This window comes from Typopeltis vanoorti, chromosome 23 (assembly GCF_054136105.1).
Source record: "Typopeltis vanoorti isolate ZY-2024b chromosome 23, IOZ_Tvanoo_1.0, whole genome shotgun sequence".
Taxonomy (NCBI): domain Eukaryota; kingdom Metazoa; phylum Arthropoda; class Arachnida; order Uropygi; family Thelyphonidae; genus Typopeltis; species Typopeltis vanoorti.
In genome coordinates this window covers 2261837-2276426 of record NC_143571.1, presented here as the reverse complement: position 1 = coordinate 2276426, position 14590 = coordinate 2261837, and the positions used below count along the sequence as shown (strand labels likewise).

The window sequence follows — 14590 nt, the reverse complement described above, 5'->3', positions numbered from 1 at the left end:
AAGTCATTCTATCAAGTAGTTTGTTTTATACAGCTGTCTGAAGCAAAAGCGTTGTCTGTATCCCTTGAAATGGATAAAATTGAGTATCGTGCGGTTATAAAATTCTTCGTAAAAGAAGGTTTAACACCAAAAAAAAAAAATTCATTTGAAATTCATAAAAGTTTATGGGCACTCTTCTCCATCATTCTCATTTTTGGTAATTAAGAAATGGGCTGCTGAGTTTAAACTTGGCCATACCAGCCTTGATGATAATCCACCTGATGGACATTCAAAAAGTGTAACAACACTAGAAATCATTGATTGAGTGCATGATATGGTATTGGATGACCAGCGAGTCAAAGTGCATGAAATTGCTGAGACTATAAGCATTTCAGAAGAACATGTAGGATATATTTTGCATGAAGAATTGCAAATGAAAAGGCTTTGTGCAAGATGGGTGCCCCCTTGCCCACCTGCTCGCTTAATCAAAAACGCACTGGCATGAAAATCTCTGAACAGTGCTTGGAGCATTTTAACAAGAATAAAACTGATTTTGTGCTTCGAATTATCACTGTGAATGAGACAAATTCACTATCACACACCAGAATCCAAACAGTAGTCAAAACAGATGACAGAAGCCGGTTCAGCGCCAAAGAAGACAAAGTCATTTCCATCAGCAGGAAAGGTCATGGTATTGGTGTTTTGGGATGCTAAAGGCATTTTTTTATTAATTATCTTGAAAAGGGTAAAACAGTAACCGGGGAATATTATTCCGATCTTTTAACCAGACTAGATGAAAAAATTCCTGAGAAAGACCCAGTTTGCAGAAGAAAAAAAAATCAACTTTCATCAGGACCTGCCCACAAAAGTGTTTTGGCAATGGGGAAATTAAGAGATCTGCACTATGAATTGTTGGAACATCCACCTTATTCCTCAGATTTGGCTCCCTCTGACTTCTATCTCTTCCCAAAACTAAAATTCTTCCTCGCTGGTCAGTGTTTTTCTTTGAATCAAGAGGTGATTGCAACTGTAAAGGTGTATTTTGCAGATCTTACTAAGAACCATTACAGGGATGGGATAATTGCACTGGAGCATTGCTGGAATAAATGTATTAGTCTTAAGGGAGATTATGTTAAAAAATAAAAATAATTTTGAAATTATAAATTCGTTTTTTCATTGTTAGGCCAAGAACTTTTCAGACCACCCTCGTAGAGTAGGAGTGAGATGGATGAACAATGAAATGAAGCAGGCAGTGTATAAAAGAAGTTGTTATAGAGGAAGTGCAAGACAGATTATAGTGAACAGATGCATAAAGAATATAAACTGCAGTTGAGAAAAGTGACAAGCATGGTTAAAAAAGAAAATGTAGAATATGAGAGGAGATTGCCCAGTCACATCAAAGCTAATCAAACGGAATTTTTATGCTATGTGGCAAGCAAGAGGAAAAATAATTATGGCAGATTGACACTGGTGGATAGTTATGGTAGCAGAGCAAACCATAGAAAATGATATAGTGGAATTATTTAATGAACATTTCATCAGTGTATATCATAGTAGTGTGATTGATCCTGTGCAATATGTGAAGAGAGGCAAGGATTAGGAGAATTAAAGATGAAAGAATAAAAGGTGTATCAAGTGTTGCTTGGGGTAGATGTTAATAAGGTTGTGGGAATGAATGACATATCACTATTTTTTTTTTTTAATGAATCTGCAAAAGAGTTAGCCATGCTCTTGACTTGGTTATTTAATATAAGTCTTGCAGTGTGAAAAGTTCCTAAGTAGTGGAAAGAAGACAAAATAATACCTCTCCACAAGCATGGCTCTAAAATAGAAGTTTCTAATTATAATCTGGTCTGTATATCTGCAATTATAATTGAAGTGTTGCCAAAATTGGTTAAAAATAGAATACAGGAATGAGTTGATGGACACAAGATTCTCTATGATGGTCAGCATGGATTTGTGAAGAGCAGGTCTTGTTAATGCAATCTGCTTACATTTTATAATAGAGAGGAGATATGATAGAGACCTTCAACTTAGTTAAGAGATTCTATTAGATTAATAAGAAAGAATTATAAAGAGAGTAGATGTTAAGATGAAAGAACGAGAGGCCATCCCTGGAAGTTGTATAAAGATGTGGTGAAGAAGGGTGTGAAGAGTAGAATTTTTACAATGTTAGTGAGGGGAATGCATTGCTGGAGTGCATTGTGAATGCAGGGAGTGTAAATAACTTCAAAGTTCATTATGATAGACATGTTACTGGTTGAATGGGCCTCCCCCAATAAGTCTATTGACTCCATGTTGGTACCAAAATAATAATGCTCTAATAATTTAGATAGTCTCAAATAACTTAAAAGTGAAATTTCTGAATGGAAAAGAATGTAATATGCTACAATCAGATGCAACAGTTCTGAATTTTGTATCATTTTGTGTGTGTGTGTGTGTGTGTGTGTACATGTGTGTGTGTACTAATATCTATTTATAGAAGAAAAACTTGAGTTGTTGGTGAAAAAAAAACTGAGCTAACTTGACCCTACTAATAAAGTTTTTCCCATCACAGACAGGATTTGAACCAAGGTACCTTCCTGGCAAATGACAAACTATTATAGTGACTTTTCATATACAATACATCTATATACACAATGAGCTGTCAGTTTATCAGATAAATATACAGATAATATCAAGATAATATACAGATAATAATAATACAGATAATCAGGTAATATAAAGGTATAGAAGGCATTATGGAGGCAAAATAAGATGGGTGGCAATAATCAATTCCATGAGGAGTACAAAGACAGGCAAGGAGGATGACTCAAAAGAGCAAAAGTGCAGTGTGAGCAGCTAGCAAATGAAGCCAAAAAAAAAAAAAAAAAAAAATCCTAGGGAGTTCTTACAATATGTAACCAAAAAAAAAAAAAAAGAATGATTATGGTAGGATGGCATCGATTGGAGAAAATGATATAAGGACAACCTCTGCATGGGGATATAGTTGGGATATTTAATGAGCAGCTCATAAAGGTCTTTCATCCTTGTGAATGTGACATCATGGAGAGTTTGAGAGTAATAGATGATGAAGAGGAGAGACATTCAGTCAGCAAGAGGTATATGGGGGAATTGAGCAAACTTGCTGTTAATAAGGTGTGGGATTTGTGATATCTCACCACATATTTTGAAGGAATGTGCCAGGGAGTTGACATCTGCTTTGACATATTTGTTTAATATGAATCTTACATTGGGTGAAGTTCCAAAAGAGTAGAAGGAAGACAAGATTGTACTGCTTCACAAGAGAGATGACAGAACTCAAGTATCAAATTATAGGCAAATCTGTGTATCAGGTGTTGTGGTTAAAGTGTTGGAGAGGCTGGTGAGAACCAGGATCCAGAATTGGGTTGACAACAATGGTATTATTTTTGATAACAACATGGATTTGCTGAAAGGAGGTCATGTTTTAGTAATCTACTTGCTCATGACAATAAGATGGCATCTGCATTGGATAAGGGAAATGGATACATGATGGTAGTATACTTAGATTTTGCAAAAGCTTTTGATAGATTGGATTGAAGATTGACTATCTGATAGGTATCAGCAAGTTATGTATGGGGGAGCAGTATCCTGGAAGAAGAAAATCAGTAGTGGTGTGCCTCAGGGATCTGTCTTAGGGTCATTGCTGTTTAACCTGTGTGTTATTGATATTGGGAAGATTTGAATGGGGCCATTTGGTTGTTTGAAGAAGTTAAGAAGAACTACGAGGTGTAGGGCAGATGTTGTGGCCTCACAAGAAGACTTGAACAGACTGCATGAATAGGAATGGGAGTGGGTATGCCAGTTCAATATTGTGAAATGTAAGGTTCTAAAATTTGGAAAATAAAGATGGGATGTAGAATTTATGCTTGGTGTTGATAGGCATAGAACAAGCTGTTTTCTGAGGAAACTATTCAACAATAGAGCAAATTTTCACATTGCACCAACTAGCAGAGTTCAGCTGGGAAGACCATAAAGAACTATATTGTTGTTTTGTGTATATTGTTGGACTTTAAACAAGCTTTCGATAGCATCAACAGAGAAATCTTTCTTAAAATTCTACTAGAAAAAGCAATAGACAACTGATAAAATATTACTCTAAGACAAATGCAATAATTAAAAAGGACATACTCACAAAGGACAGAACCCATAGAGATCCAAAAAAGGAGTAATGCAAGGATGCCCATTATCCCCATGCCTATTGTATATCTAGAAGAAGTTGTAAAGAAGGCAATAGACAATGAGCCTGGAATCAATGTCAATGGTTTAAACATAAATAATATCAAATATGCAGATGATCTCGTCCTTATTACAAGAACCCCAAATGAACTACAAAAGTTGATAAACAAGCTAAACAAAACTTGTAAAACATATGACATGACAATGAATATACAAAAGACAAAAGTGATGAAAATAGAGAGTAACGGAGCTACCATCTCAGCCATCCTAAACGGAGAACAAATAGAACAAGTAGACAACTTCATATCTCTTGGATCAAAACTAACAGAAACAATAGATGAACTCAAAACAATCAAACATGGAATAGCGATAGGATGGACCACCATGGGAAAATTACAGAAAATCTGGAAAACAAACAAGATATCTAAGCAAGCCAAAATCAAATTATATGAAGCAATAATTATACCAACAGTCATCTATGGAGTAGAAGCATGGACAGTTAAGAAAAGAGAGGAGAAAAAACTGCTGGCATTTGAAATGAAATGCTTAAGAAAAATAAATAGAACAAGTTGGATAGAAAAGAAAACAAACATCACAGTCAGACAAGAATTATTGTATAAAAAGACAATAATAGAAAAAATTAGAAAACAACAACTCAGATGGTTTGGCCACACTGTACGCATGGACTCAGACAGACTTCCTAACGTCCTAATCAATACTTTTCCAACTGAAAAAAGAAGACCTGGAAGACCAAGAATTACCTGGCTGAAATTAATAAAGAACATCTCGGGATGCAAAACATATAAGGAACTTTTTCGAACAGCAAGGAATAGAGAAGACTGGAAGATCCTGCTCAAGAGAAGACTCAACCCGTCTTAGATGGAAGAGAAGAAGAAGGAGGGGATATATTGTTGGAGATGGAGGAAATAAGAGACCTTGGGGGTCATGGTGGATAAGGATCTGAAATTTAGGAGACACATTGCCAAAATTGTAAGGACAACACAAAGTTTTCTGGGAATGATGTGGAGGACACTTGACTTATAGAAGTAGGGAGATTCTTGTTCCATTGTATAAGGCTTTCATTAGGCCACATATGGACTACTGTGCACAGATTTGATCACCTGATTTTCAAAAGGCTAAAGAGATGTTGGAAAGGGTCCAAAGGCGATTGACTTATTTGGTTTCTAATCTCTGGAACAATGAGTATGAAGAAACATTGAGAAGATACAATTTGCAGAGTAGTCTAGTGGATAAATCCAGAGTAATTTAATAATAAGGTGAGACACCTTTTGGCAACTTGTATAGGTAAATATGACTTCTTCATTGCTTCCACCTTAGTATCACCACCTCTGGGTCTGGCTCCCATTGACGAGACCTTAATAAAGGTCAAAAGTGGTCTGGGTAGTGGCCCTTCCCTTAATGCATAGCATTATACATGTCCGCAAGGAGATGTGCTTTGCATTATGGGAGATACTAAGACAAGGAGTGATGAGAGCTTGGTCCACCTTTACCACGAGTTGCCTCAGTCCTGAAGATACTTTAGGCACAAACTTTGTTTGCTTACACTTGGATAAAGGATTAAACTAAATTTATTACAGATATTTTTGATATATTGGATGGTATTTCACCACGTGTTTTGAGAGAATGTGCAAGGGAACTGACAGTGCCTTTAACCTGGCTTTTCAATGAAAGTCTGGCTTCGGCAAAGGTGCCCATGGAATGGAAGGAAGGTAAGATAGTGCCATTGCATAAGGGTGGTAACAGACTGGAATGGCTAATTATACGCCAGTCTGTGTGTCATCAGTAGTTGTTAAGATCTTGGAGAAAGTGGTGAGGGACCGTATACAACATTGGGCAGATGAGGGTAATGTTATCTGTGAGAGGCAACATGGATTTATGAAACGGCGCTCTTGTTTTATCACTATGCTAGCCTTTTATAATAAAGTTACAAGAACATTAGATGAGGGGAAAAGCATATACTGCAATTTTCTTAGACTTAGCAAAAGCATTTGACAGGGTGCCACATGATAAGCTGATACTTAAGTTGCAGCGCATGGGTCTGGATGTCAGATTGGTCAACTGGATTCAGGATTGGCTGTCTGATAGGTATCAGAGAGTTGTGTATGGTGGAGCAGTTTCAAGGAGGCAGAGGGTTACAAGTGGGGTCCCACAGGACTCAGTACTAGGACCTATATTGTTTAACCTTTATATCAATGACATTGCCCGTGTATTGCAAGGGGATATTCAGTTGTTTGCGGATGATGCGAAGCTAGGAAGGATTATTAGTAATAGTGCAGATGTGGTAGCCCTGCAAGAGGATTTGAATAAGCTAGATAGATGGGCAAATGAATGGGGGTCACAGTTTAATGCAGCAAAATGTAAGGTCTTGAGGTTTGGGAAACATCGATGGGATGCAGCATACTCTATGGGAGGAGTTATGCTGGAGGAAGTAGAGGAGACAAGAGATCTGGGGTTGATGGTTGATAGAAACCTGAAGTTTAGGGAACATATTGCAAAGGTGGTGAAGGTAACACAGAGGATTGCTGCTGTTATGAGAAGGACACTGACCTGCAGAGATAAGACGGTTATCATTCCGTTGTATAAGTCTCTGATCAGACCACACTTGGACTATTGTTCTCAGATTTGGTCCCCAGGATTTGAAGGGGATAAATTAACTGTGGAAAGGATACAAAGACGGATGACAAAGTTGGTTTCAGGACTGTACAAGGATAGTTATGAGGATCGGCTGAGGGAATGTGGACTGCAGAGTTTGGTGGATAGAAGAAGGAGAGTTGATATGATTGAGACTTTTAAACTGTTGAAAGGTGGTTACAGGGTTGACACTGGGGAGTTCTTTCGCTTGGTTGAACAGTGGGAAGGAGTCATGACAAGGGGCCATCCCTGGAAGTTACAAAAGGAAACTGTGAGCAAGAGGGTGAGGAGTTGTTTCTTTGCATGGAGGGTGGTTGAACCATGGAATGCATTGCCTGATGGGGTGGTGAGAGTGAGAACGGTCAATGCGTTTAAGGAGTGGTATGATAGACTTTCTGTTTCTTAGGGGGGATCTCCCCCTCGATGAGTCTTGACAGACTTTATGTTCTTAGGAAGGACCTCCCACGATGAGTCTTTCGATTCCATGGAGGCCTGAATAATAATAATAATAATAATTTGGCATGCAGAGTTTAATTGATTGGAATGCATTGCTTGAGAGTGTCGTGTCTGCAGAGAATTTAAATGTGTTTAAGGTATGGTATGGTATAATGAGCTGTGCATGTGTGTAATAAAGAAACTTTCTAGATGAGTCTTTGACTCCATGGGATCTTAGGATGATAATAATAATAATATTACAGGAGGAACATTGTATTATGATTATTTGGCTATCTCCATGGAGTCAACTTATACTCTTGCAACCAGAACATTTTTAATAGTCTGTACTGTATATTCTTGCAGTGTATCTAAGAGTTGTTCAGCACCATAACTCTAAATTAAAATTTCAAAATAATATTAAAAAAGTAAAAAAAATTCTCTTTACTGTTGACTTGATTAGAAATCATGAAAGAAAGCTAACCATTGTTCCCATTCCTACTGAGCTAGAATATGTAATATAGATATTAAATAGTTTATGAAGTAATTTGAGCTTATTTTATTTACTTCAGTCATCTTTCTGGTTTTAAATACTTTGGAAATTATATTGTAATAAACTAAACTCATCCTTCCACTGCATTCCTTCAGATGCGTCAAGTGATGTCACAGTTCCTACAAAAAGATCAGGAAACCGACAGCATTGAGTGCCCAGTTAGTGTTCGTCTGTGGAGTGTCCCTGGTTGTCATGAATTACTTGCATCACTTGGTAAGTAAATACAGCTTGATTTTTTTTATACTTTTTTTAAGCATTATATACAGGGTGTTCAGGATAAATTTGACAGTTTCGTAAGGAAAAAGAAAATCTTCTTTGTATCTATTAAATTTAATGAATTGACAAAAAAAAATTACAGGCAGAGTTAATTACAATACTATCAACAAGATTTACTCAAAATAACCACCATTAGCATCGATCACAGCTTCAATTCTGCTTCGGAACCTCGAACAAGCTGATGCTACAGTCTCCCTGGGAAGGGCCGCAAAAACTGTTTTAATTTTATCCATTAACTGGGCTTTTGTATTACTGGAAGTGCGATTGGTGTCTTTTTCAACTGCGCCCCATACAAAATAATCCATGGGGTTAAGGTCTGGGGAGTTTGGAGGCCAAACATTTGGACTGGTGAAGTCGTAGAAATTTTCAGACAACCATTTTTGACTTTTCCCAGAGGTGTGGCAAGGGGCCGAATCCTGCTGCCATACATATGACCTACCATTGGCTACCCTTGTTATCCAGGGCTTGACTACAGTTAGCAACTCCACGAACAAAGCCCGAATTCCAATGCCAGGGTTCTTCTACACCTGTTCCTGCAGATTTGCGAGGAATTCTGCTGTACGAACGCAATCAGATCGTCTGCTAGGGATCTTTCTTCTTGCTACATCCTCGTAGTCACCATTGCAAGTCTCTAGTTCATGCCTGATTGTTTTTACTGTATTCAGGGAGCATTGGGCAGCAGTCGTAATATCCTTATTTTGATGGCGTGCACGAATCATCATGATACAAGTTATTCTCTTCCATGATTCAGGTGGGTTCCAGCTATCCATCCTTTCTGACATCTTGTATATGAATGAAGAAGGGTCCAAACTTTTAAATGAAGAGAAGTGTGTGTTAATACATGTAACTTACGGAAAAATATAATTAATTATAAATATGTCAAATTTATCCCGAACACCCTGTATATATACACACACACACACACACACACACACACACACACACACACACACACACACACACACACACACACACACACACACACACACACGAGGGTGGTCTGAAAAGTTCTCGGCCTTGACCATAGATAGCAGCACTATCTGCAAGACTTTTTTTTTTCTAAGTTGGTACATCTATCATAAGCATCCATGTGAAATTGCAAGTCATTCTATCAAGTAGTTTGTTTTATACAGCTGTCTGAAGCAAAAGTGTTGTCTGTATCCCTTGAAATGGATAAAATTGAGTATCGTGCGGTTATAAAATTCTTTGTAAAAGAAGATTTAACGGCAAAAGAAATTCATTCGAAGTTCATAAAAGTTTTTGGGCACTTTTCTCCTTCATTTTCGACAATTAAGAAATGGACTGCAGTTTAAATGTGGCTGTACCAGCCTTGAAGATGATCCACGTGAATACATCCAAAAAAAGTGTAACATCACCAGAAATCATTGATCAAGTGCACGAGATGATATTGGATGACCGGCGAGTCAAAGTGTGTGAAATTGCTGACACTATAGGCATTTCAAAAGAACATGTAGGATATATTTTGCATGAAGAATTGCAAATGAAGAAGCTTTGTGCAAGATGGTTACCCCACTTACATTTCAAAAGAACATATAGGATATATTTTACATGAAGAATTGCAAATGAAAAAGGATTGCACAAGATCGTGGGGTACAAGAGGGGTGCCCCACTTGCTCACAGTAGATCAAAAACACACTCACATGAAAATCTCTGAACAGTGCTTGGAGCATTTTAACAAGAATAAAACTGATTTTGGTGCTTCGAATTATTATTGTGGATGAGACTTGGATTCATCATTACACACCAGAATCCAAGCAGCAGTCAAAACAGTGGACAAAAGCCAGTTCAGTGCCAAAGAAGACAAAGTCTGTTCCATCAGCAGGAAAGGTCATTGTATCGGTGTTTTGGGATGCTAAAGGCATTTTGTTTATTAATTGTCTTGAAAAGGGTAAAACAGTAGCCAGAGAATATTATTCTGATCTTTTAATCAGACTAGATGAAAAAATTCGTGAGAAAGACCCAGTTTGCAGAAAAAAAAAAATCATCTTTCAGCAGGACCTGCCCACAAAAGTGTTTTGGCAATGGGAAAATTAAGAGATCTGCATTATGAATTGTTGGAACATCCACCCTATTCCCCAGATTTAGCTCCCTCTGACTTCTATCTCTTCCCAAAACTAAAACACTTCCTTGCTGGTCAGTGTTTTTCTTCGAATTGCAAGAGGTGATTGCAACTGTAAAGGGGAATTTTCCTTTACAGTTCTACGATATTTGACCCTTTTTGGTATACAATTTATTTATTGTGTCTCCTCCCCAAAATAAAAACGAATTTCACATGTATACAATAAATAGTAATATTTTTTAATATTAATATTTATTGTATGCATGTGAAATTCATTTTTATATGTAATATTAATCTTGGTAATATTAAACCAGCAACGTTGTAAGTCATTTTATATAAATAAATGACTAACTCATATCAATGGATTATAAATAATTATGGAACTTCTACGATACTTTATATTTAATATTAAAGTTTAAAATCTTTTAATGTAATTCTAAATATATATATTATTTACACTTTTAAATATTCCATGTAATTGAATCATAATTAATTTAAAGAAAGATGTAATTAAAATCTTTCTGTGAAAGATTTCAATTGCAGTGTTGATTGTTGATAACGTTGATTTTGTTTGACAAGCTTCATTGACAAGCATCATAGTTGCTACAAAATTCTGAATACCGAAAAAATATTAAAAGGCATGGTAATAATTGAGTATGGCGATAAAAGTTTTTTTTTTTCTTTTTTTTAAAAAGAATTTAAATGCAATCAAATTGAGCTTGCTAATCAAGGTAAAAATAGGAATTTCATCAACTGTAAAGTTCAGATATTCTCACTAAAAATAAAAATTTTGAATTTATGGTAATAAAAATTGTAGCAAAAATCGTCATATGTATGGAATTACAACATGGATCTAAATATAAATATAAAACGTTTCATTTTGCAGTAACATGCATAGTATGCCTCCCTGGTTGGCAAAATGGTTAACATATCTGCTTTCCAACCACCCAACTTTAGGTGAAAGGTAAATTTTGTCGCCTAGTGTGAGACCATCTTACTTACTTGGAGGCCTGGGATTCATATAAAAAGCATATAATATATATGTGTAATAAATTTTTTAACTTGGGAATACTGTATATTAGGGTTACCAAGTAATTTTATAAGCTTGGTCATTTAACTCCTAATCCCAAATAAGCAAACAGTTAAGTTTGTGCCTAAACATAGTTCAAGTCTAAAGATGTCACTATTCTTAGTATTTTCCCATAATGTAAAGCATATCTCACTAAATATACTGCAATATATTATGGATGTGGTCACTACCCAGACCGGTTTCAACCTTTTTTTTTTGAGGTCTCCTCAGTGAGTAGCTAGACCCTAAATTCCAAGGTTTTAGTAATACAGAGCCTTATCAACTTCACCTATAGAAGTTGCTGCAAGGTGCTTTTATTTTTAATAAGAATCTCTGGAGGAGATATAGATGTAATAAATTTTTTAACTTGGGGATACTGTATATTAGGGTTACCAAGTAATTTTATAAGCTTGGTCATTTAACTCCTAATCCCAAGTATGCAAACAATTAAGTTTGCGCCTGAAACATAGTTCAAGTCTAAAGATGGTACAACACCAGGGCAACTCATTATAAAGGTGGGTAAAGCCCTGATCACTATTCTTAGTATTTTCCCATAATGTAAAGTACATCTCACTAAAGATGTATGCTACAATACATTATGGGTGGGATCACTACCCAGACCGGTTTCAACCTTTTTTGAGGTCTCCTCAGTGAGTAGCTAGACCCTAAATACTAAGGTTTTAGTAATACAGAGCCTTATCAACTTTACCTATAGAGCATGCTGCAAGTTGCTTTTATTTTTAATAAGAATCTCTGGAGGAGATATAGACTTGAGCTATGTTTCAGGCATATTTTTTAATTTTATTTAAGTAAAAACACAAAAATACAACCAGTTTATTAAGTATATCTTTATAGAGTTCATAATTAAAAGGACTCTAATAATAATAAAAATAATAATAGATTTCTACATATGTGTCTCATCTTGTTTTGGTATTATCAAAATTATCAAGTTATTCTGAAGCATTATGAATTTTGCTATTTTATTATTATGCCGCTAATATTTCTTCAAATGCAGCACTTTTTACAACAAAACTGGCTAAGTTATGTTGAATATATCTGTTCGCAAATATACTCAAAATCCCTTTGACCTAATAAAAAGATAGAATGCTGATGAAGTTTCATCAGCATTCTATCTAAAAGCTGACCCTTTTTTGCTGCAGAATTTATTTATTGTGTCTCTTCCCAAAATAAAAACGAATTTCACATCTGTGAAAATAAATAATCAAAATGTTTGTTTGCATTGGAACATTATGTCAAATATTTATATTTTTTAAATAACATTTATTGAAATAAATATGACATTTTGCTTTCTTTCCTTGCAAAATAAGATTATATGGGTCGCACATTTCAATTTTAGGAACGATTTTTTTTTATGAACAACAAATGATGTTAAACTGCATTACTCGGGGTTTCCGATTGTGAGTCTTTTTAATATCAAAAATTTATATCCAATGGTATTTTATCAGAGACTCTTTGCATTTATCTTTTGCTGAAAACTGCAACAGATTTTTTTTTTTTTTTTAGGATCTGCATTACTATAATATCCAGCGTAACCATTGTAGATATGCTAAAAATATAATATGAAGGATATCCTATATGAAATAATTCAAAATTTATGTCATTTTGAAGATTTTCTACTGCATCTACCTCCCTTCTCCTCTCTATTTATTTATTTATGCTTATGGCTACATGAAACTGGTAAGTAAAAAGTACAATCACAATTTCCAGAAACAAGTGATGAAAATCTTAAACATATAAAAGTTCATTACATAAAAGGCACAACCTGCTTTCTAAGTCTTTCCTTTTTTTTTTTTTTAAATAAAGCAAAAGTAACTTGTCATAATCAAGCCAGGGACAATTATCGTCCTGCTGCAACAAGATAAGGCTTTACAACATAAATGTAGCTGTATCCGAGGTTTAAGTAGAGAGCAGTTGTGTCTCTTGTGTAAGAAAACTTGATCCATTAGAGGAGGCCCATTTCACATTGTATCATCATCTTCTAACATGAGGAAGAGTTCTGCTGATACTATGATGAGGACTACGAGAATAACGTCTTCGTGGTGAGACGGGACCGTGATCTTCTGTTTCCTCCATAACCACCACCATACCAACTACAGGTCAAGGTCCAGGCTGGAAAGCCAATTCAAGGCCTTATCCATCACCTTGTGGATGTCCTGTAGGCCACCACCGTAAAATTGGCATCTTGGGCAGTCATACACTATATGAGTAATCGTCTGAGCCACTGGAGAACAATCACAATAAGGGTGATCTGACAGCCCCCATTTATGTAGAAAGTAGCCACATCTGCCCTGCTAGTTCTGATCCTGTTTATTGATGACCAAATCTTCCTAGGAAGATCAAAACCAGGCTGCGGAGCTCAGGGATCTTCTACCAGGAAGCCGTTTGTTGGGAGATTATCTCCTCTCCTGGAACTTAATTATATAACTACTTTAAATTTCTAGTGGTTTGAAAGCTTTCAGACAGTATTCAAAATCTGTTACTTCAGTTTACTGTTTTGACAAAAAAATAAAATAAAATAAAGCAATAATACTGTTGTACCATCAAAGCTTCCAATTCTGTATTATTTTTTTGCAATCTGAAATCAGTTGTTCAGCGGTCTGCTGAAATTTCAGTAGTGTTATTTTTGTTATTTATTTATTTATTTATTTTTAATTCTAAGTATTACTACGTCTTCGAAATACTCCATAATAATCCTCTTAGCTGGAGGAAAAGCTAAACTTAGATTACTCTCACTGCTATTGAGAAAGACAAGAGAGAAAGTTTCCCCAGAAATCACACTAAATTGCCTAGCTGTAGTGAAGAATACATCAAGAACGTCTTGTTTCATTTTCCATTGTTGATTACAGACATCCTAACACAGAAATACTGATATATCTTTTATAGGCTAATACAACAGTTATACCAAAATGATTTCTTAATTTATAGTTATCAGTTTCATTTTTATTATCAAAAAATTATAAATAATTTGATACAATTATCTTGAAAAAAAAAAGATTTGAATTATTTAAAAGAAAAGGTGCATATATATTACATAATCATTTATGTTATTTTTTGGTGTGTGTGTGTGTGTGTGGAGGGGGGGGGGTTATAGACCTATTCCTTTCTGCTTGAGTAACGGTCCGTAAACTAATGAAATTTATTGAGAAAGTGAGAAACAAACACGTCCAGTAGATGCACTAAAAAGTCCCTAACAATAGCCGAATACACACAGAAATTTTATTTTATTTTATTATTATATTTTTCACCTTTCTGATTGCTTTACAGATGTTCAAAACATTTTATTCTGATATTGCTTTTGTAGGACGAAACTGTTTTAAACATTAATTTC

At 35.5% G+C, this 14590-nt stretch overlaps 1 protein-coding gene across 1 annotated transcript in view; it reads left to right on the top strand.

The window, feature by feature from the left end:
- LOC150093573 (tetratricopeptide repeat protein 28-like) overlaps nt 1-14590 on the top strand; it is a 462929-nt gene that overhangs the window by 429766 nt on the left and 18573 nt on the right. The window contains exon 20 of the mRNA XM_090412721.1: nt 7912-8029. Coding sequence (XP_090268847.1) covers nt 7912-8029 — 118 coding nt within the window. The remainder of the gene's footprint in view (nt 1-7911; nt 8030-14590) is intronic.